The sequence below is a fragment of the Bos grunniens genome, chromosome 12 (genome assembly GCF_055505025.1).
Source record: "Bos grunniens cultivar Pamir isolate PY7600 chromosome 12, Bosgru_T2T1.0, whole genome shotgun sequence".
Taxonomy (NCBI): domain Eukaryota; kingdom Metazoa; phylum Chordata; class Mammalia; order Artiodactyla; family Bovidae; genus Bos; species Bos grunniens.
The window spans coordinates 77996537-78022928 of record NC_141176.1 but is presented as its reverse complement, the minus strand read 5'-3'; the positions used below and the strand labels follow the sequence as shown (position 1 = coordinate 78022928).

At 39.1% G+C, this 26392-nt stretch overlaps 1 protein-coding gene across 1 annotated transcript in view; it reads left to right on the top strand.

Annotated features, from left to right (window-relative positions):
• Positions 1-26392, top strand: part of LOC147361945 (ATP-binding cassette sub-family C member 4-like) — a 165716-nt gene that overhangs the window by 80418 nt on the left and 58906 nt on the right. The window contains 4 exon segments of the mRNA XM_086330257.1: positions 17431-17581; positions 19317-19436; positions 20598-20708; positions 25857-25957. Of these exon segments, the coding sequence (XP_086186383.1) occupies positions 17431-17581; positions 19317-19436; positions 20598-20708; positions 25857-25957 (483 nt within the window).

Sequence of the window (26392 nt, the reverse complement as noted above, 5' to 3'; positions counted from 1 at the left end):
TCCGTCTACTTATCAGTGATTAAGCCTGTGGGGAATTTACTTTTTCTTTCCAAGTGTTAATTTTGGAAATGAAATACATGTGTCCAAAGCTGCACACAGAAATGCAGCAATGAACAGTGCAACAGTGTCCTACAGACAGCACAGCCAGTGGGCAAGACTTCCACTGTTACCAGTGAGAACTAAGCTGAGACTCGGAGGCAGAGGGCTTTTCCTGCGAAGATGTCTGATTGTTTTCTTTTCTTCTGCAAACTTATTTTATAAATGTGCCCTTCTGGGTTTAGCTACATAATTTATCCCTGGAAACAATTTTTCCCTGAAAATAGTGTCATGTTTTGACAGTGATTGTGAATTCCTTTGAAAGGATTTTGTGAAAGGTTCTGTTTCTTTGCTACAGTAAGCTAGGCCAAGGTTGGGTTTCTACTGTGTGCTTAGCATATGGTTTGTTAGTCCTCATAATCAAAATTTGTCACATATTTTTGCATGGCATATAGAGGGACAGGGATAGATGCTACCTGATTTCAGTAGGAAATATTCTCATTAAAGAGGAAAGAAAATTCTAGTCCAGCTGATTTCCATTCCCTCCTCTACCACTTGTAGTTCAATTATCTTGAAGTTTGGTGGAGGCATCCTGTAGTTCATTAGAAGTAAGAGTCTGCTCTTTGATAGAGAGGCCTGGGATGAGCATGGAGCTTATGTATTCTTCACTGAGCAAGTAGTTAAATCTCTGAAGATGGATAATATTGCCAAGAGAGAGGGAAGCATTTTAGGAGCCAAAATCAGAAGCTTAGGGAAGGCTTGATATTCAAAGAGAAGCAGAGAGAGCAGGGAAGTACAGAAGACACATAATGAACAGCAAGGATGAGAGGAGGAGATACAGTGGAGACCCAAGGAAGACAGGTCTGTTTAGTGCAAACGAGAAGGTGAGTCCACGGAAACTTGTTGATTGATTTGGAATCAGGAGGTGTCTGGTGTCCTGCGGAGCAGGTTTCAGATGGGAAGAGTTAGAGAGCAAAGGGCTGCAAATCCAGGAGGTGTGGAGGGAGTTGAGGTGAAGACAGGCTACTCCTGGAAGGAGTTTGAATTAATCAGAAGAGAGGCCCATCTGGATGTAGGGTCTGAGGAGATGTTGCTGGTTGTTTGAGATTTTAGTTTCTGGGAGGGGAGTATGAGCAATGGTGGGTGGTTTTTTCCCTCTCTTCCCTCTTTCCTTAAACAAACAGGGATTAGAGTTGAGGCCATGAGGTACAGGGGTGAGTCAGGCACGAAGCCCTGTCCTATGGGCCAGACATTGTCCTTCCAGTCCCCCAGGGAAGGAGGACGTTCAGAGACTCACCCCTTGATGACTTTGGAATCCTAATTGTGGGAGCTCTGTGGAGGAAGTCTTGGAAGGAAAACTAAATGTGGGGGCTGGAGGCAGTTAGGGAACCTAGTCCAGGGGCAGCCAGAGCTTCTAGGAGGTGACCTTTGATCCCAAATGAGAGGAAAAGGCTGCTGTGGATGGTGGGGCATGAGGTGCTGGTAGCAGCAGAGTTCCTGTGTGGAACCCAGTCTTTCTGTCTGTCACCAGCTGAGAGGGGGGAAGGGAAAGGCTTGCAATGGTGTTGTTCACTTTTGTTTAGAGCCAACTGTGTTCAAACTCATTTTTGATGGTTCTGATCATCCTTGGTGTATTTGCTAAACCTTGGAAAATTCTTGATCATTTTTATTTTTATTACTTCAAGTATATATTTACTTCTAAAGTATGTATTACTTCTTTTCCTCATCTAATTCCTTCTAATTTCATAAATGGAATCTCAGATAATTTATTTAATATTTTGTAATAGTGATACCAAATGTGGCTAATGAAAAGCCTGAATTCTGTGTAGTGGTCCCACCCTGCAGGACAATCCATCCACTAAGACGATGTAACTCAGAGACCGCCTCCCAACAGGGGGCGATCATGAGTTTGTGCACCATCCTGTACACTGACAGCTACCAGATAGGTTTCCCGTTCAGTCACGTTAGAGTTGTTGGGAAAATTGGAGCTGCTCACTATTTCAAAGGATGAAGTAAAGCAGCATAAAAAATCAACTTATGTGGTGTGATTGCACCTGATAATCATTCATGATGTCAACAGCTTTAAATTGTGGTAGTGCAGAGCCCTGCAGTCTCCCTTTCCAAGCCCCCGTCCCAGCTCTCCCTCTTACCACCTCTGCCCCACAAAGCCACACTCTCCTTTCTGTAAAATGGAGAAAATAATACCTGCTTCCTAAGGTTTGTTGGGCAGATAAAAATGAAGACATTTTAATATTATTTTTCGCATAACATCTAAATGCATGTTGAACACTAAGTAATGGATACCTAATTTTAAAAATGCCACGTGTGTTTTAGGTAAGAGAAATAGTCTGATGACAGTGGCATTTGTTGTTGTTCAGTCGCTAAGTCATGTCTGACCCTTTGCCACCCCATAGACTGCAGCACACCAGACCTTCCTGTCCATCACTATCTCCAGGAGTTTGACCAAATTCAAGTCCATTGAATAGGTGATGCCATCAGCCATCTCATTCTCTGCTGCCCTCGTCTCCTTTTGCCTTTGGCAAAATGGCATTATGCTGCATTAAAGTTATTTTCAGAGACAGTTTCCAGGCCCATAAATATCATCTCATGAGTTTGTATCACACAGATTCTAGGTTTGTAATCCTTAAAGAGTTTAGTGGATGCTTTCTTCAGTAGACTCACAGAATAAAAATCAGTTGTTTTCAAGACAGACCACTGAGCATTAATTATTTCAGAGCAATGTAATTTTCATACAATTTGCCAAAGTCCCAAATAGCACTGAATAAGGATCTCAATTATCTACAATTCTTGTCATTGAAATCATCGTCTCCAAGGAGTCTTCCTATTGCTAAACAAGTGAAATTGAAGGTGAGATGTGGAAGTTAAAATGCCTAAACCTAGGCATTTTAAGTCTAGGCATTTTAGTTTTCAAAAAAATGTTTGGGACTGTTCTGAGTGTGTGAACCTGCACACAGCTGCTCTCAGCAAAATACTGTAATTTATTGAGGAAAACTAAGTTGTAAAATGCTTATTTCCCACACACCCCTCATTCAGGAAAAAAAAAAAATCAGCAGCTTGGCAGAGCTCAACTGACTCTTCACATCCTTCCGTGGACACAAAGGGCTTATTCTGAGGCCTCTTGAGCAACCAGTGGTGAGACCACGAGGGTCTGTGTCATTACCTCCTCAGCACACATAGAACACTGACTGCAGTTTTATGAAGTGAAAATGCCCAAGAAAAAGAAGATGTGAAGGAGGTGTCCTCAGTCATTTCTTTCCAGAGAGGGGAACGCAGAAGAACAGGCCAGTGCATCTGGGTATTGAGAACGAAGCCTGAGACTCAGTGTAATAGGTGATTATGGGTCACTCGCTTTTGCAGCCTTTACTTGTCTCAGCACCACTGACACTTACATTTCATTGTGTGGAGATGTCAGGGAAAGTGTGTAGCAAGTATTCCAGCCTCTCCCACTGAACAATGACTTTGTCATTTTGAGATCTCTGTGGGTGTTGATCCCTTCCCCAACCGCTTCCTCAAATCACCCTTAGGGATGTTTATTTTTAATATATATGTAATACTAGTGCTTTGTGGATATTTTCTTCCAGTCAGTGGCTTGCCATTTATATCCTTAGTAGAGATCAGGGTTTAATTTTGATGAAGTCTAATGTTTACCATTTTTTTCTTTTCTTTTGTAGTTGATGTTTTTGTATCCTAAGAAACCTTTGCACATCCTTAGGAGTGTGAAGATACTTTTCTATGTTCTGCCTTTTTAGATATTGATGCATCTTGCACTATTTTTTGAATGTGAAAGAGTAATTAGTGGTTGAAGTTTATTTTTTCCAATTATTCTTCACACATTTGTTAAAGACTTTTATGCATTGAATTAAGGAAATCGGCATCTGTATAATTTATTTTGTTCCTCAAAAGTTGCAGTTTATACCAATATTTAGATCCTTATGCCAATACTGCATTCTTAATTACTGTACATTTTAATAAGAGATGAAACCCATAGTTTAAATTGTCTAACTTTGTACTTCTTCATCAAGGTTAATTTGGTCATTCTGGATCCTTTACTGTTATGTATAAATTTTAGAAGCCTTCCAATTTGCTTTTAAATAAAAGCCTGCTGAAAATTTTATCAATATTTCCTTTTAGCTATAGGTTATTTGAGAAGTCTGAGTTTTAACAATATTGGATCTGCAATTATGAATATGTATCTTTCTCTGCTTATTTAGGTCTTTTTTAATTTTAGAAATATGTTGTAATTTTTAGTATAGACATCTTACACTTCTCTGGTTAAATTTATTCATGGTATTATCAGATTGTTTTTAAAATTACTTATTTATTTTTGGATGCACTATGCCTTCTTTGCTACTCATGGGCTTTCCTTAGTTGCAGGGAGAGTGGGTGACTAGTTGCTATGGGTGGGCTTCTCATTCTGGTGGCTTTTCCTGTTAAAAAACATGGGCTGGAGGTTGGAGGGGGGTTCAGGATGGGGAACATGTGTACACCTGTGGTGGATGCATGTTGATGTATGGCAAAACCAATACAATATTGTAAAGTAAAATAATAATAATAATAATAAAAACATTTAAAAGAATGTAAGGTTAAAAAAGAAAAAAGAAAAACATGGGCTTCAGTAGTTGTGGCACATGGACTTAGCTGCTCTGGGCATGTGGATTCTTCCTAGGGATCGAACTGTGTTTCCTGCATTGGCAGATGGATTCTTAACTACTTGGACCACTAGAGAAGGCTTTTTTCTGATACCATTATAAACTTGCTGGTTGTTAGTCTATAGAAATATAGTTGATTTATATGTGAATCAACTTTGTATTGCCTGGAGTTGATGGCAGTAGTTTGTTTGTTTTTCTTTTTTAGTTCTGTAGGATTTTGTCCATATACGGTCACGTCAGCTTTAATAATGACAGTTTTGTATGTTCATTTCCAATATTTATGACTTTTATTTCCTTTTCTTGACTTGTTGTGGCTGGAGTTTCCAGTTAGTGTTGAAGAGAATTGGTAAGATCAGTTAATCTTGTACTCTTAGGGCAAAATCTTTCAATATATTTTTTCATTAAGAATAATACTAATTCCAATTTTGTAGGTAGGCATCTGTTGTCAGATTGAAAAAGTTAAACTTAACATTCCTGGAATAGAGTTTACTTGGTTGTAATGTAGCCTTGCTTTTATGTATTGCTATATGTAGTTTGTCAAGAATTTTTGTATCTGTTGTTCATGAAGGATATTGGTCTATAATTAGCTTTTTAAAATATTTTGTCAGGTTTTTGTATCAGAATTATGTAGCCTCAAGAAAATACATGGGAAATATTTCCATTTTTAATGGCCACTTTAAAGTGTCAGCTTGACCAGACTACATTCCTCAGTTATTCAATCAAAAAGTGACCTGTGTGTTGCTCTGTAGGTATTTTGTAGATGTGATTGAAGTTCATTATCAGTTGATTTTAAGTAGGGACAATTATCCTACATAGTCCAGTGGGCACAGTTCAGTCAGTTGTAGGGCTTTAAGAACTAAGCCTTCCCTGAAGTAAAAAGAAATTCTGCTTGCGAAGAACAGCATCAGCTCCTACCCAAGGGTTCCAGTCTGTCCTTTGTAACAGACACCCCTGAGCATTTTGGACTTGCCCAGTCAAGTTAGATTGTGGAGTACTATCTTTTTTATATTGCTAGATTCAGTTCATTGGTATGTTGTTTAATATCCCAAGACAGTTATGTTTGTAATTTTTCCTTCTTTTAATGTCTTTATCTGGTTTTTATATCGTGATAATGCTGGACTCATGTAGCCTGGAAAAGTTTGGTAAAACTTTTCTGCAAAATATTTTTGTGAAGCCCTCCAGACTTAAAGTATTTTCTGTGGAAAATTAAAAAATTATGTATTCAGGAAATTCTCTGGTGGTCCAGTGGTCAGGACTTGGTGCTTTCACTGTTGTGTGCCTGGGTTCAATTGCTGGTAGGAAAACTAAGATCCCACAAGCTGCATGGCATGGCCAAAACAATAAAATAAAGTAAAATAAAACAACACAACAACACAAGAGAAGACTGTATACATGGACATCACCAGATGGTCAATACTGAAATCAGATTGATTATTTGCTTTGCAGCCAAAGATGGAAAAGTTCTATACAATCAGCAAAACCAAGATGGGGAGCTGACTGTGGCTCAGATCATGAATTCCTTATTGCCAAATTCAGACTGAAATTGAAGAAAGTAGGGAAAACCCCTAGACCATTCAGCTATGACCTAAATCAAATCCTTTATGATTATACAGTGAAAGTGACAAATAGATTCAAAAGATTAGATCTGATAGAGTACCTGAAGAACTAAGGACAGAAGTTCATGACATTGTACAGGAGGCATTGATCAAGAACATCCCCAAGAAAAAGAAATGCAAAAAGGCAAAATGGTTGTCTGAGGAGGTCTTACAAATAGCTGAGAAAAGAAGAGAAGCTAAAGGCAAAGGAGAAAAGGAAATATAATATCCATTTGAATGCAGAGTTCCAAAGGAAAGCAAGGAGAGATAAGAAAGCCTTGCTCAGTGATCAATGCAAAGAAATAGAGGAAAGCGATAGAATGGTAAAGACCTCTTCAAGAGATCTCTTGAAGAAAATTAGTGATACCAAGGGAACATTTCATGCAAAGATGGGCACAATAAAGGACACATTTGGTATGGACCTAACAGAAGCAGAAGATATTAAAAAGAAGTGGAAGCATACACAGACAAACTATACAAAAAAGATTTTCATGATCCAGATAAAAACAATGGTGTGATCACTCACTTAAAGCCAGACATCCTGGAATGTGAAATCAAGTGGTCCTTAGGAAGCATCACTACAAACAAAGCTAGTGGAGGTGATAGAATTCCAGTTGAGCTATTTCAAATGCTAGAAGATGATGCTATGAAAGTGCTGCATTCAATATGCCAGCAGATTTAGAAAATGCAGCAGTGGCCATAGGAAAAGGTCAGTTTTCATTCCAATCCCAAAGAAAGGCAATGTTAAGGAATGTTCAAACTACCGCACAATTGCAGTCTTCTCACATGCTACCAAAGTAATGCTCAAAATTCTCCAAGCCAGGCTTCAATAGTATGTGAACTGTGAACTTCCAGATATTCAAGCTGGTTTTCGAAAAGGCAGAGGAACTAGAGATCAAATTGCCAACATCTGTTGGATCGCAGAAAAAGCAAGAGAGTTCCAGAAAAGCATCTGCTTTACTGACAACACCAAAGCCTTTTACTGTGTGGATCATGATAAACTGTGGAAAATTCTGAAAGAGATGGGAATACCAGACCACCTTACCTGCCTCCTAAGAAATCTGTATGCTGCTCAAGAAGCAACAGTTAGAACTGGACATGAAACAGCAGACTGGTTTCAAATAGGGAAAGGAGTACATCAAGGTTTTATATTGTCATGCTGCTTATTTAACTTATATGATGAGTATAACATGTGAAATGCTGGACTGGATGAAGCACAAGCTGGAATCATGATTGCCAGGAGAAATATCAATAACCTCAGATACGGAGATGGCACAACCCTTATGGCAGAAAGTGAAGAAGAACTAAAGATCCTCTTGATGAAAGTGAAAGAGGAGAGTAGAAACATTGGCTTAAAACTCAACATTGAGAAAACTAAGATCATGGCATCTGGTCCCATCACCCCATGGCAAATAGATGGGGAAACAATGCAAACAGTGGCAGATTTTATTTTTTGGGGCTCCAAAATCACTGAAGATGGTGACTGAAGCCATGAAATTAAAAGACACTTGCTCCTTGGAGGAAAAGCTATGACCAACCTAAACAGCATATTAAAAAGCAGAGCCATCACTTTGCAACAAAGGTCCTTCTAGTCAAGGCTATGGTTTTTCCAGTAGTCATGTATGGATGTGAGAGTTGGACTAAAAAGAAAGCTGAGTGCCGAAGAATTGATGCTTTTGAACTGTGGTGTTGGAGAAGACTCTTGAGAGTCCCTTGGACTGCAAGGAGATCCAACCAGTCCATCCTAAAGGAGATCAGTCCTGGGTGTTCATTGGAAGGATTGATGCTGAAGCTGAAACTCCAATACTTTGGCCACCTGATGTGAAGAACTGACTCATTGGAAAAGACCTTGATGCTGGGAAAGATTGAAGGTGGGAGAAAAAGGAGACGACAAAGGATAAGATGATTGGATGGCATTATTGACTCAATAGACATGAGTTTGAGTAAGCTCCGGGAGTTGGTGATGGACAGGGAAGTCTGTCGTGCTGCAGTCCATGGGGTTGCAAAGAGTTGGATATGATTGAGTAATGGAACAGAACTGAGAAAATAAAATAAAGGATTCAAATTCTTAAATATATATGCAATTATTCAGATTTTCTATGTCGTTATGTTAGTTTTTTATGTCATTTTAAAGACATTCACCCTGTGTGTTGATTTTATATCCTGCAACTTTACTATAATCATTGATTAGTTCTAGTAATTTTCTGGTGGAGTCTTTAGGGTTTTCTATGTAGAGGATCATGTCATCTGCAAATAGTGAGAGTTTTACTTCTTCTTTTCCAATTTGGATTCCTTTTATTTCTTTTTCTGCTCTGATTGCTGTAGCCAAAACTTCCAAAACTATGTTGAATAGTAATGGTGAAAGTGGGCACCCTTGTCTTGTTCCTGACTTTAGAGGAAATGCTTTCAATTTTTCACCATTGAGGATAATGTTTGCTGTGGGTTTGTCATATATAGCTTTTATTATGTTGAGGTATGTTCCTTCTATTCCTGCTTTCTGGAGAGTTTTTATCATAAATGGGTGTTGAATTTTGTCAAAGGCTTTCTCTGCATCTATTGAGATAATCATATGGTTTTTGTTTTTCAATTTGTTAATGTGGTGTATTACATTGATTGATTTGCGGATATTGAAGAATCCTTGCATCCCTGGGATAAAGCCCACTTGGTCATGGTGTATGATCTTTTTAATGTGTTGTTGGATTCTGATTGCTAGAATTTTGTTAAGGATTTTTGCATCTATGTTCATCAGTGATATTGGCCTATAGTTTTCTTTTTTTGTGGCATCTTTGTCAGGTTTTGGTATTAGGGTGATGGTGGCCTCATAGAATGAGTTTGGAAGTTTACCTTCCTCTGCAATTTTCTGGAAGAGTTTGAGCAGGATAGGTGTTAGCTCTTCTCTAAATTTTTGGTAGAATTCAGCTGTGAAGCCGTCTGGACCTGGGCTTTTGTTTGCTGGAAGATTTTTGATTACAGTTTCAATTTCCATGCTTGTGATGGGTCTGTTAAGGTTTTCTATTTCTTCCTGGTCGAGTTTTGGAAAGTTGTACTTTTCTAAGAATTTGTCCATTTCTTCCTCGTTGTCCATTTTATTGGCATATAATTGTTGATAATAGTCTCTTATGATCCTTTGTATTTCTATATTGTCTGTTGTGATCTCTCCACTGTCATTTCTAATTTTATTGATTTGATTTTTGTCCCTTTGTTTCTTGATGAGTCTGGCTAATGGTTTGTCAATTTTATTTATCCTTTCAAAGAACCAGCTTTTGGCTTTGTTGATTTTTGCTATGGTCTCTTTTGTTTCTTTTGCATTTATTTCTGCTCTAATTTTTAAGATTTCTTTCCTTCTACTAACCCTGGGGTTCTTCATTTCTTCCTTTTCTAGTTGTTTGAGGTGTAGAGTTAGGTTATTTATTTGACTTTTTTCTTGTTTCTTGAGGTGTGCCTGTATTGCTATGAACTTTCCCCTTAGGACTGCTTTTACTGTGTCCCACAGGTTTTGGGTTGTTGTGTTTTCATTTTCATTCGTTTCTATGCAAATTTTGATTTCTTTTTTGATTTCTTCTGTGATTTGTTGGTTATTCAGCAGCGTGTTGTTCAGCCTCCATATGTTGGAATTTTTAATAGTTTTTCTCCTGTAAGTGAGATCTAATCTTACTGCATTGTGGTCAGAAAAGATGCTTGGAATGATTTCTATTTTTTTGAATTTACCAAGGCTAGCTTTATGGCCCAGGATGTGATCTATCCTGGAGAAGGTTCCATGTGCGCTTGAGAAAAAGGTGAAATTCATTGTTTTGGGATGAAATGTCCTATAGATATCAATTAGGTCTAACTGGTCTATTGTATCGTTTAAAGTTTGTGTTTCCTTATTAATTTTCTGTTTAGTTGATCTATCCATAGGTGTGAGTGGGGTATTAAAGTCTCCCACTATTATTGTGTTATTGTTAATTTCTCCTTTCATACTTGTTAGCACACACAGAAATCCCTTGCATTCCTATACACTAATAATGAGAAAACAGAAAGAGAAATTAAGGAAACAATTCCATTCACCATTGCAACGAAGAGAATAAAATACTTAGGAATATATCTACCTAAAGAAACTAAAGACCTATATATAGAAAACTATAAAACACTGGTGAAAGAAATCAAAGAGGACACTAATAGATGGAGAAATATACCATGTTCATGGATTGGAAGAATCAATATAGTGAAAATGAGTATACTACCCAAAGCAATTTATAGATTCAATGCAATCCCTATCAAGCTACCAACAGTATTCTTCACAGAGCTAGAACAAATAATTTCACAATTTGTATGGAAATACAAAAAACCTCGAATAGCCAAAGCGATCTTGAGAAAGAAAAATGGAACTGGAGGAATCAACCTACCTGACTTCAGGCTCTACTACAAAGCCACAGTTATCAAGACAGTATGGTACTGGCACAAAGACAGAAATATAGATCAATGGAACAAAATAGAAAGCCCAGAGATAAATCCACGCACATATGGACACCTTATCTTTGACAAAGGAGGCAAGAATATACAGTGGATTAAAGACAATCTCTTTAACAAGTGGTGCTGGGAAATCTGGTCAACCACTTGTAAAAGAATGAAACTAGAACACTTTCTAACACCATATACAAAAATAAACTCAAAATGGATTAAAGATCTCAACATAAGACCAGAAACTATAAAACTCCTAGAGGAGAACATAGGCAAAACACTCTCTGACATACATCACAGCAGGATCCTCTATGACCCACCTCCCAGAATATTGGAAATAAAAGCAAAAATAAACAAATGGGACCTAATTAAACTTAAAAGCTTCTGCACATCAAAGGAAACTATTAGCAAGGTGAAAAGACAGCCTTCAGAATGGGAGAAAATAATAGCAAATGAAGCAACCGACAAACAACTAATCTCAAAAATATACAAGCAACTCCTACAGCTCAACTCCAGAAAAATAAATGACCCAATCAAAAAATGGGCCAAAGATCTAAATAGACATTTCTCCAAAGAAGACATACAGATGGCTAACAAACACTTGAAAAGATGTTCAACATCACTCTTTATCAGAGAAATGCAAATCAAAACCACTATGAGGTACCATTTCACACCAGTCAGAATGGCTGCGATCCAAAAGTCTACAAATAATAAATGCTGGAGAGGGTGTGGAGAAAAGGGAACCCTCTTACACTGTTGGTGGGAATGCAAATTAGTACAGCCACTATGGAGAACAGTGTGGAGATTCCTTAAAAAACTGGAAATAGAACTGCCTTATGATCCAGCAATCCCACTGCTGGGCATACACACTGAGGAAACCAGAAGGGAAAGAGACACGTGTACCCCAGTGTTCATCGCAGCACTGTTTATAATAGCCAGGACATGGAAGCAACCTAGATGTCCATCAGCAGATGAATGGATAAGAAAGCTGTGGTACATATACACAATGGAGTATTACTCAGCCATTAAAAAGAATACATTTGAATCAGTTCTAATGAGGTGGATGAAACTGGAGCCTATTATACAGAGTGAAGTAAGCCAGAAGGAAAAACATAAATACAGTATACTAACGCATGTATATGGAATTTAGAAAGATGGTAACGATAACCCTGTGTACGAGACAGCAAAAGAGACACTGATGTATAGAACAGTCTTATGGACTCTGTGGGAGAGGGTGGGAAGATTTGGGAGAATGTCATTGAAACATGTGAAATGTCATGTATGAAACGAGATGCCAGTCCAGGTTCAGTGCACGATGCTGGATGCTTGGGGCTGGTGTGCTGGGAAGGCCCAGGGGGATGGTATGGGGAGGTTGGGAGGGAGGAGGGTTCAGGATGGGGAGCATGTGATTTTTTTTTAAATATTTAATAAAAAAAGAAAAAAAAAAATAAAGACATTCACCCTTTACATTAAAATTTAAAAGTTTATCTGCACAATGTTTATTATATTCTCTTTGTAATGGTCATGGTATCTTTTGTATTTAAATGAAAGCTATAGTGTTAGTTGCTCAGTCATGTCCAACTCTTTCCAACCCCCTGGACTGTAGCCTGTCAGGCTCCTCTGTCCATGGGATTCTCCAGGCAAGAATACTGGAGTAGGTTGGTTGCCATTTCCTTTTCCAGGGGATCTTCTGAACCCAGGCATCAAACCTGGGTCTCCCATGTTACAAGCAGATTCTTTACCGTCTGAGTCACAGGAAAGCCCAATGTCTTGTATTATCCTCTTTTAATTCATATTAATAGCAATCCCCCCCCCCCCCTTTCATTTCTTTTGCATTTTGTGGTGATTTCAAAGAACCAACTTTGAGTTTGTTGATTTTCCTGCTTAGAAGTTAGTTTTCTTTTCATTTGGGTCTTTTGTCATTTAGTTGCTCAATTGTGTCTGACTTTTTGTGACCTCATGGACTACAGCATGCCAGTTTTGCCTGTCCTTCACTATCTCCCAGAGTTTGCTCAAACTCACGTCCATTCAGTTGATGATGCTGTCGAACCATCTCATCCTCAGTCGCTCCCTTCTCCTCCTGCCATCAATCTTTCCCAGCATCAGGCTCTTTTCCAATGAATCAGTTCTTCACATCAAGTGGCCAAGGTATTGGAGCTTGAGCTTCAGCATCCAGTCTTTCCAATGAATAATCAGTGTTGATTTCCTTTGGGATTGACTGGTTTGCACTACTTGCTGCCTCAGGGACTCTCAAGAGTCTATTTTTTCTTATTTTCATTCTTCTACATACTTTAATATGCTGTTTTTTTATTTATAAGATAGAGCTCAAAAGCCTTGACTTTTAGCTTTTTTAAGACTTTTTTCTTTAATTTAAAAAAATTTTTTTGGAATATAGTTGATTTATAATACTTTAATTTATAATAATTTAAAATAAATTTATAATGTGTTTATTTCAGATGTACAGCAAAGTGGTTCAGTTATACATATACATATATTCATTCTTTTTTAGAGTCTTTTCTCATATAGGTTACCATGGGATGTTGAGTAAATTTCCCAGTGATATACTTTTATAGTGCTCTTCTTTTTAAGGTGTACCTTGTTAAATTAGCAAATAAGTGGACTCCAGACAAACTTGAACCCTGACAAAAGTAAAAAGGAAGCTATTGCTCAATGAGATACACTAAACATGAAAGAAGGAATACACCATGTTTCCCTAAAACTTCCTGTTGTGCTGGTTAACAAACTGAACCAAACCCCACCATTCACTCTTCAGTGGAGTTAGCCATGACTCAGTTGGGAGTGAATTGAAGGATACCCAGGTCCTAGAGCTTACATGGTTGTGAAAAGATCCAAGGAAGCCAAATGAGGGATGAAGAATGTGATTAATGTATCCCAAGCAAAGGGCAGGTTTAGAAAAGCTTAGTCTTAGTGTTTGTACGTGTGTGTGTGTGTGTGTGTGTGTGCATGTTAGTTGCTCAGTTGTGTCCGAATCTTGTGGACTGTGGACTGCCAGCCTCCTCTGTGCATGGAATTCTCCAGGCAAGAATAATGGAGTGGGGTGCCATTCTCTTTTCCAGGGGATCTTCCCAACCGAGGGATCAAACCCTGGTCTTCCTGCATTGCAGGCAGATCCTTCACCATCTGAGTCAATAGGGAAGTCCAGGGTTTGTATAGATCTCACCATATAGCTAAGACTCACTGATGTTTTATAATGTCCTAATTTAACAGAACTATGAGTTGGATTATGTCAAAGGAGACAGAGGTGATGAAGGAGGGATTTGAGAATCAGAGCTGATCTCTAAACTTCCTGAGATGTGCAAGCTACTGTATGTGCTTACATGAAGACTTAGCACTGACCCTCAGTTAGTGTTAAGCTTGTGTACATAGTCGCTCAGCCGTGTCTGACTCTTTACAACCTCATGGACTGTAGCTCTCCAGGTTCCTCTGTCCATGGGGATTCTGCAGGCAAGAATACTGGAGAGGGTTGCCATGCCCTCCTCCAGGGGATCTTTCCAAACCAGGGATTAAAACCAGGTCTTCTACATTGTAGGCCTATCTCAGCACAATATTGGGCTAATGGAATTTCTCCTCCAGGTATAGACTGTCATTCTCTGCAAACTGAAGAATTTTTCTGAATTGTGAAAAATCACCATTTTCTCTCAAGTGGAAGATCTCATCTAAGAATTTGTTTTTTATTTGTCCATGTGGATTCATAGACTTTGGATAGAATTTCCCAAATGGTGTGCTCCAAATGGGAAATATATAAAAATACATAAAAGTAACGATCCTCCTTGTTTGGGCAGTATCAGGACTTGGGTCAATATGCTTCTTTCTATATATCCATCCTAGTCTCTGTGCCATACTGTGACAGAGGTGCAGAAGCACTGGCCATGGTGATGTGGTCCATCAGATGGGCCTGGAATCCAACCAGAGGAGGGGAATTGTGTGTAGCTTGAATTGGGCTTTTAGGAATTCCTGGGAATGTAGAAGAAAGAAATGAGGTCAGCTTCAAGAAAGGGATTTATTGTGTTTGTTGTACATTAGGAACTTTTGTTTCCTTCTTCAGATGTTGACTTTTTTAATTTTAGATACTATTTTCATCTTCTACAAACTTCTATAAAGGGTTTGAGATGGCTGGCAATAAAAGATTCACAAATGTATACACATATAAAAGTAAAAGTGCTCAGTTGTGTCCAACTCTTTCAAATCCCATTGGACTGTAGCCTGCCAGGCTCCTCTGTCCATGGAATTCTCCAGGCAAGAATACTGGAGTGGATTGCCAGTCCCTTCTTCAAGGAATCTTCCAAACCCATGGATCAAACCTGGGTCTCCTGCATTATAGTCAGGTTCTTTACCATCTGAGCCACTAGAGAAACCAATATGCTGTGTGTGTCAGTGTGTGTGTGTGTGTGTGTGTGTGTGTGTATAATAAAACCTTTAGAGACATCCTTTTTGAATTGCTTTAAAATTTAGGGCCGTGAAATCTGAAAGACCAAACCTAACTCCAGAGGTTCTCAGAGCATTAGTAGTGGGTCTTCAGTGGGTACCTAATGAAAAAGCATTGGCACAGCTTCCATGGAGCCCTTCATTTTGATCTTACCTCTGCTTCCCAGGTTACCTGCCAGGCTGGGTTAGACATAAAAGGCCCTCACCTGGAATGGTTTAGTCGTTCAGTCTTGTCTGACTCTTTTTGACTCCATGGACTCTAGCCCGCCAGGTTCCTCTGTCCATAGGATGTTCCAGGCAAGAATACTGGAGTGGGTTGCCATTTCTTTCTCCAGGGGAACTTCCTGACCCAGGGATCAAACCTGGGTCTCTTGCATAGCAGTCAGATTCTTTATGACTGATCCACCAGGGAAGCCACGTGGGGAGAGCCAGATTATTGAAATGGATGAATGTTATCCATCAAATTATGCAAGTGTGCTAAAAAACAGTAATTTGGATTTTTTATAATTGACATTTTAGTAGATTTTTTTTTTGACAAACAACAATGGCAAGCCAAGTGACAAAAGGCTAGACATAGAAGGAGCTGGAAGGACCCCTCCCCATGAACATGAAGTTTGTAGCGTCGTAGGATGCAGTCAAGCCAGTGGCTGTAAGAAATTGTTTTCTGTAGGTCTAATTGGAGGGAGGTCAGACAGCCCTATTTTTCTCCACTTACGATTAGAATGTATTCCTTCAGAACTCCATCCTCTTCACTCTGAGTTTTCTTCTGATACCACGGCAGAGACGGGGAGAAACAGGAAAAGCACATGGGTCTCCATCCAGATCATGCAGTTTGCTTCCCAAGGGCTCCTGGCCATAGAGTCACAGTTCTGGTTGTTTGTTCCTCCTGCCCGCAGCTGTGGCTCTGGGATTCCCTGAGCACAAACTGGTCCTCTCTTTCTCTAGGATAAGCAGTACCTTCCTGGGAAACTTTAGGGCAACCACTTACCCTCCCAACCTCATATTTCTTATCTGTAAAGAACAACCAGTATTAACTCAGACAAGCATCTCAACCTTCTCATACCAGCTCACTTTTGGTCAAAATTTCCACCAACTGTGATTACTGCCTGCAAATCATTCATGCCATTCTTTCTATGTGTTAAACAACCCTGTAAGATCAGTCATAAGTCTTAGAATTGTCTAAAAATATTCAGGTATTCTTCCCTGTGTTTCCCCAACACCCTGTGCCCTGTGCAGATCACCATGGATTTGTATCCACCTGAGATCATAAACTTCAGAGGTCTTGGCCCAGACTGGGTGAATCTGCAAGTCCCTAGCACCCCACCCCACTTTCATAGCAGGCAGACAATAAATGTTGATTGCATTCTTATCACCTGATATTGTCCACCAGTGTATCATATTTTTCCTGATAAAGATGGGTGCTTAAATCAGCACCAACCAATGATTTCGTTTTCTATTCTACTTGCTGTCTTTTTAGACCAAGATCATTTCCCAAGAGTAAATCATCTCAAGGGATAATGTGATGATTAAGAGAATGTTCATGGAACTCAGCACAGGGCCTTACATACAGTACACACGTTGTAACTGGAATCTGGTGTTGTTATAATCATTAACCTTTGGAATGGGTATTTTAAATACTTAGTGTAATGATACAAATGTGGCTGTATATTGGAAGTAAGCTTAAATATGTCATAATGGCTCATAATATGGGCTTCCCAGCTTTGTGAGAGGCTTTGCAGTCTCCATTAAGTTGCTTTACTTCTCCCTGTGCCTCACTGTCTCCATTTGTAAAATTAAATAATACTGTAACTAGATATGTTACACTGAATTTGTAATTAACCACTGCTTTATCCCTACATGTATAGCTGAGGCATCTGTATTCCTCTACTGTGATACATGCTCAGTCATCTCTCTAGTAACACCTGCTAACTTCTGATGGTTTGAGATGCAATTCCTACTCTCTGAACCTCAAATATTCTCATCTGTTAAAAATAGTAATGCCTGTCTCAAAGGGCTACTGAGTGTATCACAAGAGCTGATATTTAGAAAGTTCTTATCAGAGTGTTTGGTGCATGCAATAAACATCATGAGGACCACCTATAATTTTATTTCTTTGGAAGGGAAAGCATTCCCTGCTGTTTCAACAAGTTTTTTCAAGGAAAGTAGTTTAATCCTAACAAATCAACAAAGTTTATCTTTGAAAAGTATCCTTGACACAAAGGCCTCTATTTTCACTATTTCAGGCATTTCTACTTGTGATTGGTGTGGTGGGCATGATGGTGGCTGCAGTTCCTTGGATTGCTATACCTGTGATTCCCCTTGGCATCTTTTTGTTTTTTCTTCGGCGATATTTCTTAGAGACATCACAAGATGTGAAACGCCTGGAATGTACAAGTGAGTACCGGGGCTCTCAGGTTGGGAGGGCAGTGCAGGCTGTCTTCCATTCATACTGCAATTAACCAGACCCCTGAAATACTGCTGTTCTGTGGAATTTCTCACCATTAATATTAGGTGATTGAAAGTTATGGCCCCTGAGATTAGGTTTGGCCCTTAAGACAAATGGAGCTGGTGATGGGTCAGCTGCACTTTGCATTTTAGTCCAAGGAGGACGGATGTGAGCACCATGAAGACAGGGACCATTTTTGTCTTGTTTACGACATACTTCCTAACACAGAGTATCCACTCTATTCTATTCTTGAAAGTATTTCATCATGTTGGAACTAATGTAGAAGGAAAATAGAGAATTTTTCTTCTCCTAAAGTTATCAAAAATGATAAGGAAAAGAAAAGATTAGGAAAAGCAAAGGAGACCTCAGGAAATATATGTCAGAAATGATATATTTGAAAAATATACCTCCAGCCTCTGCAGTCATGTGACATCAGGCCCAAACCACATGAAGTCACTCAAAAGATGGACACTGAGGCCGCTGTCAGATTCTAAAAGGGTGGTGTGAGTGTCACGTGCCACAGTGCCCGCCAAACAACAGGACAGGTGTCCAGCAGGCAGATATAAAAACATCCATCAGGTCCCCGGAGCAGAAGTCAAGACTGTTCAAAGGCTCCATCTGCCAGGTCCTGAGGGCACAAGGGTGGTGCAGTACCGGGTGCCCTGTGACCCACACAGAGGCTCCTGGCACAGGTGCAGGGGGAGGCCCAGGACGGGGGAGGCGGCAGACTGTCCCCTCCCCTTACTTGTCTTACCCTGTCCTGGGTCCGGCTCTGGTCCTGGGTGAGGGATGTAGTGACTCTATCCCAGCCCCTAGGTTACTGATCTAAGGTGGAGACAAAACACTGGTAGCTCATCAAAATTCAGTGTGGTGAGGACTCTAATTAGGAAATAAATTTTAAAATGCTATTGGTTAAAAAATTAGTGAACAATAATTTCTCACCTGTGGAAAAGAATGAAATATTGCCATTTGCAGCAACATGGATGGATCTAGAGAGTATTATTCTTAGTAAAGAAAGCCAGAAAGATGCATATGATATCACTTAAACATGAAATCCAAATATAATACAAATGAATCTATACGCAAACTAGAAATAGACTCAGAGGCATGGAAAGCAAACTTGCAGTTACCAAAGGGGACTGAGAGGGAGGGAGGAACAAATTAGAAGTATGGGATTAATAGTCACACTACTATTAATATGTCAAATAGATAACAAAAAGGATTTATTGTAAAGCACAGAGAATTTTATTCAGTATCTTATAATATCCTGTAATGGAATATAATCAGAAAAAAGAACTGAATGACTATACATACCTGAAACTAGCACATTTTTGTAAATCAACTATACTTCAATATACTTTAAAAAATTGTGAGCAATTTCCACCTAGAAAGACACCAGAAGAATTTGGAGGGAGGCATGTTTGAGAAAACCTTGATGAAAGAACCAGTAAAGAATTTCTTTATCTAAATCTAGCTGGGATTTTGCATTTATCAAAGATAATTTCAAAGAGAATCTCTCATTCCCAGGTCATTAAACTGAAGCCTGGTGTGAGCAGGAGTTTGAGGGTCACATGGAGGATTCCCTTTGGCAGGACGTGTGACCACAGAGCCCAGGAGGCAGTGGTTTCCTTGCATCCAGCCTCCCTGACTTTCTCTGTCGTGTGTCTGTCTCTGCTTCCCCAGCTCGGAGCCCGGTATTTTCCCACTTAGCATCTTCTATCCGGGGACTCTGGACCATCCGGGCATACAAAGCTGAACAGAAGTTTCAGGAGCTGTTTGACGCACACCAGGATTTGCACTCAGGTCTGTACGTTTCTGGAGATGATTTCTAAGCATGGGATGTGCTGCCTTCTGAGGCCTGACCTCTGTCTAAGGTGGCCTGGCTGGCCAGCGCCTCTCTGTTTGTCAGCCCACGAACCCTCTGCAAACCTGCCTCCCCCACTCCTTCCTCTCAGCATCCCCCTGTGCTCCCCTCTTCCCCCTTCACAGCCTTGCTTCTCTCCCCTGACTGGCCTGCATTGTCCTTCCATCACTGTGCACTGTGGGCTTCTGTCTCTTTAAGGCAGGATTCAGTAAGCTTTTCTTTTTTTTCAAAGGTTCAGATAGAAAATATTGTAGGCTTTGTGTGCTGTCTATATTACAGCTACTCACCTTTGCCATTGTAACACAAAGACAGGCAAAGATCAGACATCAGCCAATGACTGTGTTCCAATAAAATTTTATTTTCAGAACCAGATGGTGTCTGTTCTTGCCTCTCAGGTGTGGTTTTCTGACTCTTTTCATGGCAGACATGGAGAGTAATAGACATATTGAGGAAAATAATTTCCTGAGTTGCTACCTACTTGATTATCAGTGAAGGGTTGTTTTTTTTTTTTTTTTTTTTTTTCCCGCCTAGGTAGAAAATTCAGAATTTCCTCTGTCTATAAAATCCTGGCCAAACTTTCCAATCATTAATGTATTTTGAAGATAACATGGCATTTTGAAAGCCACATACAGATCCTGTTAGCTGATGGTCATGTGGACACTGGCTCCTAAGAATAACCACCTCAGGCCCTGTAGTGAGGGCAGAAGGTGCTGGAAATGGTGTGAGCTGTGCTCTCTGTTATCAGAGCTGGGAACAGTCAACCCTTTGAGAGGAGGATCTTTATGTTCAGGCCCAGCACTGCAGGAAACACACCAATGAGATGTTTTTCCATCTTCTTTCCTGTGATGGAATTTCTCTTTATAACCCATGGGTTGAAGTTTTCAAAGCATGCTTTCTGGACTGATTCCTCTGTGTCCCATATGTTGTTTTGTGTTGAACCGAATTTTCTGGAATCTTCAGGTTCCTTTGAAGTTACAGGTGTGTAACTTTGCTGTCCTACCTTGTATAAAATCTTCTGTAGCTCAACTGAGAAAATGCTCTCCCTCATGAACATGGTTTTTCTGTTTATGTATTACACTTATTATGATTCACAAATGCAGAGGCTTGGTTCCTGCTTTTGACGACGTCCCGATGGCTCGCTGTGTATCTGGATGTCACCTGTGCCATCTTTGTCACCCTTGTCGCCTTTGGGGCCCTGATTCTGGCAGAAAGTAAGTACAGATGTGAATATTTGTGGTATGTTTACAGTTTATAGCTTTGTTTGTAGTTATTAAGCACTTGTCATCTTGTCTAATATATACTCGTTGGTTCTAATGAGTTGTATTAAAGTGTCTGCAGCATGTGACTCCACTATGTCCATGTGAAGTCATTTGTGTCTTGATGAGAACCTTTATCTTTTTTTCCATTTACTTATTTATTTACAGTAGGTCCTTGTTGAGACCATTAAAAATTTTTTTTGATTGGCGTATGGTTGATTTAGGATGTGTTAACTTCAGGTGTATAGCCAAGTGCATCTGTTATACATATATCCACTTTTTAAAAGATTCTTTTTTCATACCCCATGAGCATTGGGGTGCATGTATATATATTTTTTAGTAATTTGCATTTTGATTAATACTTCAAATGAATTGTCCTTTAGAAAAGAATTTCTGTTTTTCACTTTTGGAATCTTTAGGAGCAAAGACCAGGTATGACGTGCCTGCTCCAGCAGACCTGTGGTGCCTTGGGCCTCTGCTTTGGCTCGCTCAGGCCATTCTTTCATTTTTATGTTACATTTTATTTGGGTATAGTTCATCTACACAGTTGTCTTAGTTTCCGATGTACAGCAAAGTCAATCTGCTATACACATACATATATCCACTCTTTTTTAGATTCTTTTCCCATATCGATCGTTACAGAGTTCTCTGTACTTTACAGTAGTTTCTTATTAGTTATCTTTTTAATATTTTATATATAGTAGTATGTATGTGTCAGTCCCAGTCTTCCAATGTATCCCTCCTCTCCCTTATCCCCTGGTAACCATAAGTTTATTTTCTACATCTGTTACTCTACTTCTGTTTTGTAGATAAGTTCATTTGTTGCCTTTTGTTATATTCCATATGTAAGCAATATCATATTCTATTTTTCTCTTACTTCACTCAGTTTGAAAATCTCTAGGTCCAGCCATGTTGCTACAAATGGCATTATTTTGCCCTTTTTAATGGCTGGGTAACATTCCATTGTATGTATGGCACCACATCTTCCTTGTCCATTGCTGTGTTGACAGGCCTTTAGGTTGCTTCCATGTCCTGGCTGTTGTAAATAGTGCTGCAGTAAGTATTAGGGTGCATGTATCCTTAGGAATTATGGTATTCTCTGGATATATGCCCTGGAGTGAGATTGCTGGATCATATGGTAGCTCTATTTTTAGTTTCTAAAGGAACGTCCATATTGTTCTCCATAGTGGCTGTGCCAGTTTCCGTTCCCACCAACAGTGTAGGAGGGTTCCCTTTTCTCCACATCCTCTTCAGTACTTATTGTTTGTGGACTTTTTGATGATGGTCATTCTGACTGGTGTGAGGTGAAACCTCACTGTATTTTTTTGCTTTTTTTTTTTTGTTTCATTTTTTCCCACTGTAGTTTTGATATGCATTTCTCTAATAATTAGAGATGTTGACCATCTTTTCACATGCTTTATGGCCATCTGTATGTTTTCTTTGGAGAATGTCTGTTTTAATCTTCTGCCCATTTTTTGATTGGGTTGTTTATTTATTTTTGACATTGAACTGCATGAACTGTTTTTATATTTTGGAGAGTAATCCCTTGTCAGTCACTTCATTTGCAAATACTTCCCCCATTCTGCAGGTTGTCTTGGTATTTTTTATGTGTTTTTTTTTTTTCCCTGTACAAAAATTTTAAGCTTAATTGGGTCCCATTTATTTGTGTTTCATTTATTTTCATTGCTCTAGGAGGTGGGTAAAAAATTTTGCTGCAATTTATGTCAGAGTTTTCCCTATGTTTTCATCTAAGAGTTTTCTAGTGTCTGGTCTTACATTTATGTCTGTAATCTATTTTGAGTTTATTTTTGTTTATGGTCTTAAGGAGTATTCTGATTTTATTCTTTTACATGTAGCTGTCCAGTTTTCCCAGCACCAATTATTAAAGAAACTGTCTTTTCTCCATTGTGTATTCTTGCTTCTTTTGTCTTAGGTGACACAGGTGCATGGATTTATTGCTGGGCTTTCTGTCCTGTTCCATTGATCTATATTTCTGGGTTTAGTGCTAGTAATCTACTGTTTCAATTACTATAGCTTTCTAGTATAGTCTGGACAGCGTGATTCCTTCTAGCTTCATTTTTTCTTTTTTTTCTCACGATTATGTTGGCTATTCATGGTATTTTGTATTTCCATACATGGTATTTCCATACAACATGGAAACTTTTTGTTCTAATTCTGTGAAAAAAGCCATTGACAATTTGATAGGGATTGCACTGAAGCGGTAGATTGCTCTTGAGTAGTTTGCTTGTTTGTTTGTTTACAGTAGGTCTTCACTGAGATATTTTATCTTTTTACCTTTCTTTGAATGTGTTGAGGTCTACATAACTGTAGCAAGATGACCTTCTGAAAATCCCAGGTAGTGTCCTATAGCTGGATAGAGAGAACCAGGTTTACTGTTAAGCTATTTGTACAGATTAGGTTTTAGGTTTTAGCTTTAGGGCTACTTGGATCCCTTCGTTGTAGGGGTCTGAGAAAGATTCTCTATAGCAAAAACAGTATACTCACTGCTGTGTGGGTCCCAGATGAGCAGTTGTTGGAAAGTGCAGCATCAATTCACCATCCCTCACTATTCCATTGAAATAGCCCAGAATCACAGTCTTTGATAGTGGGAAAATGAGAGTAATATTTTAGATTTAAAAGCATTGGCTCTTAGAACCCACTGCCTTGTTTTTGTGATTTCAACTGTAGCTACATTGGTTGTAGAGAGTGAAATTACATAATGATAATCAAAGCATAAGGATAAAGATCTGAACAATGGCACCCTCAACTATGTTATGCTGTCAAGTGTATCTCAATCCAGGTGGGATTAATATGGATAAAGGACAAAGAGAAGGTCCTATAGTAAGGACCTAAGAGAAGCAGAAGAGATTAGGAAGAGGTGGCAAGAATACACAGAAAAACTGTACCAAAAAGATCTTAATGACCTGGATAACCCTGATGGTGTGGTCACTCATCTTGAGCCAGACATCTTGGTGGGTGAAGCTAAGTGGACCTTAGGAAGCATCATTACGAACAAAGTTAGTGGAGGTAATGGAATTCCAGCCTAGCTATTTCAAATCCTAAAAGATGATGCTGTTCATGTAATACGCCGGCAAATTTGGAAAAGTTATTAGTGGCCATGGACTGAAAAAGGTCAGTTTTCATTCCAATCCCAAAGAAATGCAATGCCAAAAAATGTTCAAACTATCATACAATTGCACTAATTTTACATGCGAGTAAGGATATACTCAAAATCCTTCAAACAAGATTTCAACAATATGTGAACTGGGAACTTCCAACTGTACAAGCTGGGTTTAGAAAAGGCAGAGGAACCAGAGATCAAATTGCCAACATTTATTGGATCATAGAGAAAGCAAGAGAATTCCATAAAAGACTATGTGAAAGGCTCTGACTCTGTGGATCACAATAAACTGTGGAAAATTCTGAAAAAGATAGGAATACCAGACCATGTTACCTAACTCCTGAGAAACCTGTAAGCAGGTCAAGAAAAAACAGAACTGTACATGGAACAATGGACTGGTTCAAAACCTGGGAAAGCAGTATGACAAGGCTATATGTTGTCACTATGTTTATTTAACTTATGCGCAGAATACCTCATGCAAAATGCCAGGCTGGATGAAGCTCAATCTGGAATCAAGATTGCTGGGAGATATCAATAACTTCAGATATGCAGATTATACCACTCTAATGGCAGAAAGTGAAGAGAAACTGAAGAGCCTCTTGATGAAAGTGAAAGAGCAGAGTGAAAAAGCTGACTTAAAACAGCATTCAAAGATTTAAGATCGTGGCATCCGGTCTCATCCCTTCATGGCAAATAGATGGGGAAACGTTGAATGCAGTGACAGATTTTGTTTACTTGGGTTCCAAAAATCACTACGAACTGTGACTGTAGCCATGAATGAAAAGACGTTTGCTTCTTGGAAGGAAAGCTATGACAAATCTATACAGAATATTAAAAAGCAGAGACATCACTTTGCCATCAAAGGTCCATATAGTGAAAGCTATGTTTTTTTCCAGTAGTCATGTAAGAGTTGTCAGTGGATGTAAAAGTTGGGCCATTGAGAAGGCTGAGGGCCGAAAAATTATGCTTTCAAGTTGTGATGTTGGAGAAGACTCTTTGAGAGTCCCTTGGACAGCAAGGAGATCAAATTAGGAAATCCTAAAGGAAATCAACCCTGAATATTCACTGGAAGGACTCATGCTGAAGCTCCAATACTTTACCACTTGATGCAAAGAGCTGACTCATTAGAAAAGACATTGATACTGGGAAAGATTTAAGGCAGGGGGAGAATGAGGTGGTAGAGGATAAGATGGTTAGATAGCATAATGAACTCGATGGACATGAATTTGAGCAAACTCTGGGAGATAACAAAGGACAGGGAAGCCTGGCATGCTACAGTCCATGGTGTCACAGAGTCAGACATGACTTAGTTACTGAACAACAAAAATTTTGTTAGCTCTTTCTAAATTCATAATAACTTATTAAAAATTTATTTATTTATTTGGCTGTCCTGGGTCTTAGTTGGGGCACGCAGGCTCTTTAGTCTTATTTATAACAGGCAGGAATTTAGTTACAGCATGTGAACTCTTAGTTGTGGCACGTGGGGTCTCTTTGCCTGACCAGAGATCGAACCTGGGCCCCCTGCACTGGGAGTTCAGAGTCTTAGCTATTGGACCACCAGGAAAGTCCCTCATAGTGTGTGTGTGAATGTGTGTGTGTGTGTTTACTATATTATTGTCTCATACAACAGAAGTAATATTATGAGTGATAATATCGTTACATGCTAATGACTTAAATATTATAAAGGAGTCTTCTCACTACTCTATAATAAAATAGATAACTAAAAAGGACCTACTGTATAGCACAGGGGATTCTATTTAATACTCTGTAATAACATATATGGGAAAATAATTTTAAAAGAGCAGATTATATGTATATATCTGGCTAATTCACTTTACACCTGAAACTAACACAGTTTTGTAAATCAACTATACTTCAATAAAAATCATAAAAATAAAGGAGTCTTCTTTGTAAAGTGACAGAAAGACCTGTGTGAGGGGTTGAGAAGGAGACTCACTTTATTCCTCTTGTTCCTCATTTAGCTTTGGATCTCGGGCAGGTTGGCCTGGTCCTGTCTCTCACGCTCACACTCACGGGGATGTTCCAGTGGTGCGTCAGGCAAAGTGCCGAACTTGAGAACATGGTGATGTTTATCTTTCTGTTCTTAGCCTTTTCAGGTCTCCTTCCTGTTATATGGCATAAAAGCAATTCTTACATAAAATAATACAACCCTTTCTTCTCTCTTTTTTTTTTTTTAACATAATCTTGCAAAGTTTTTTTTTTTTTTATGTTCTCCTCCATCTGCTTGAGGGCTTCCCTAGTGTCTCAGATGGTAAAGAATCCACCTGCAATGCAGAGCCACAAGAGACAAAGGTTCTGTCCCTGGATTGGAAAGCTCCCCTGGAGAAGGGAATGGCTACTGACTCCAGTATTCTTGCCTGGAGAATCCCTATGAACAGAGAAGCCTGGAAGGCTATAGTCCATGAGTTACAAAGATTGGACATGACTGACTGACTGACTTTCACTTTCACTTTCCATCTGCTTAAAGTTAATAAAAATATATACATATTTTCTCACA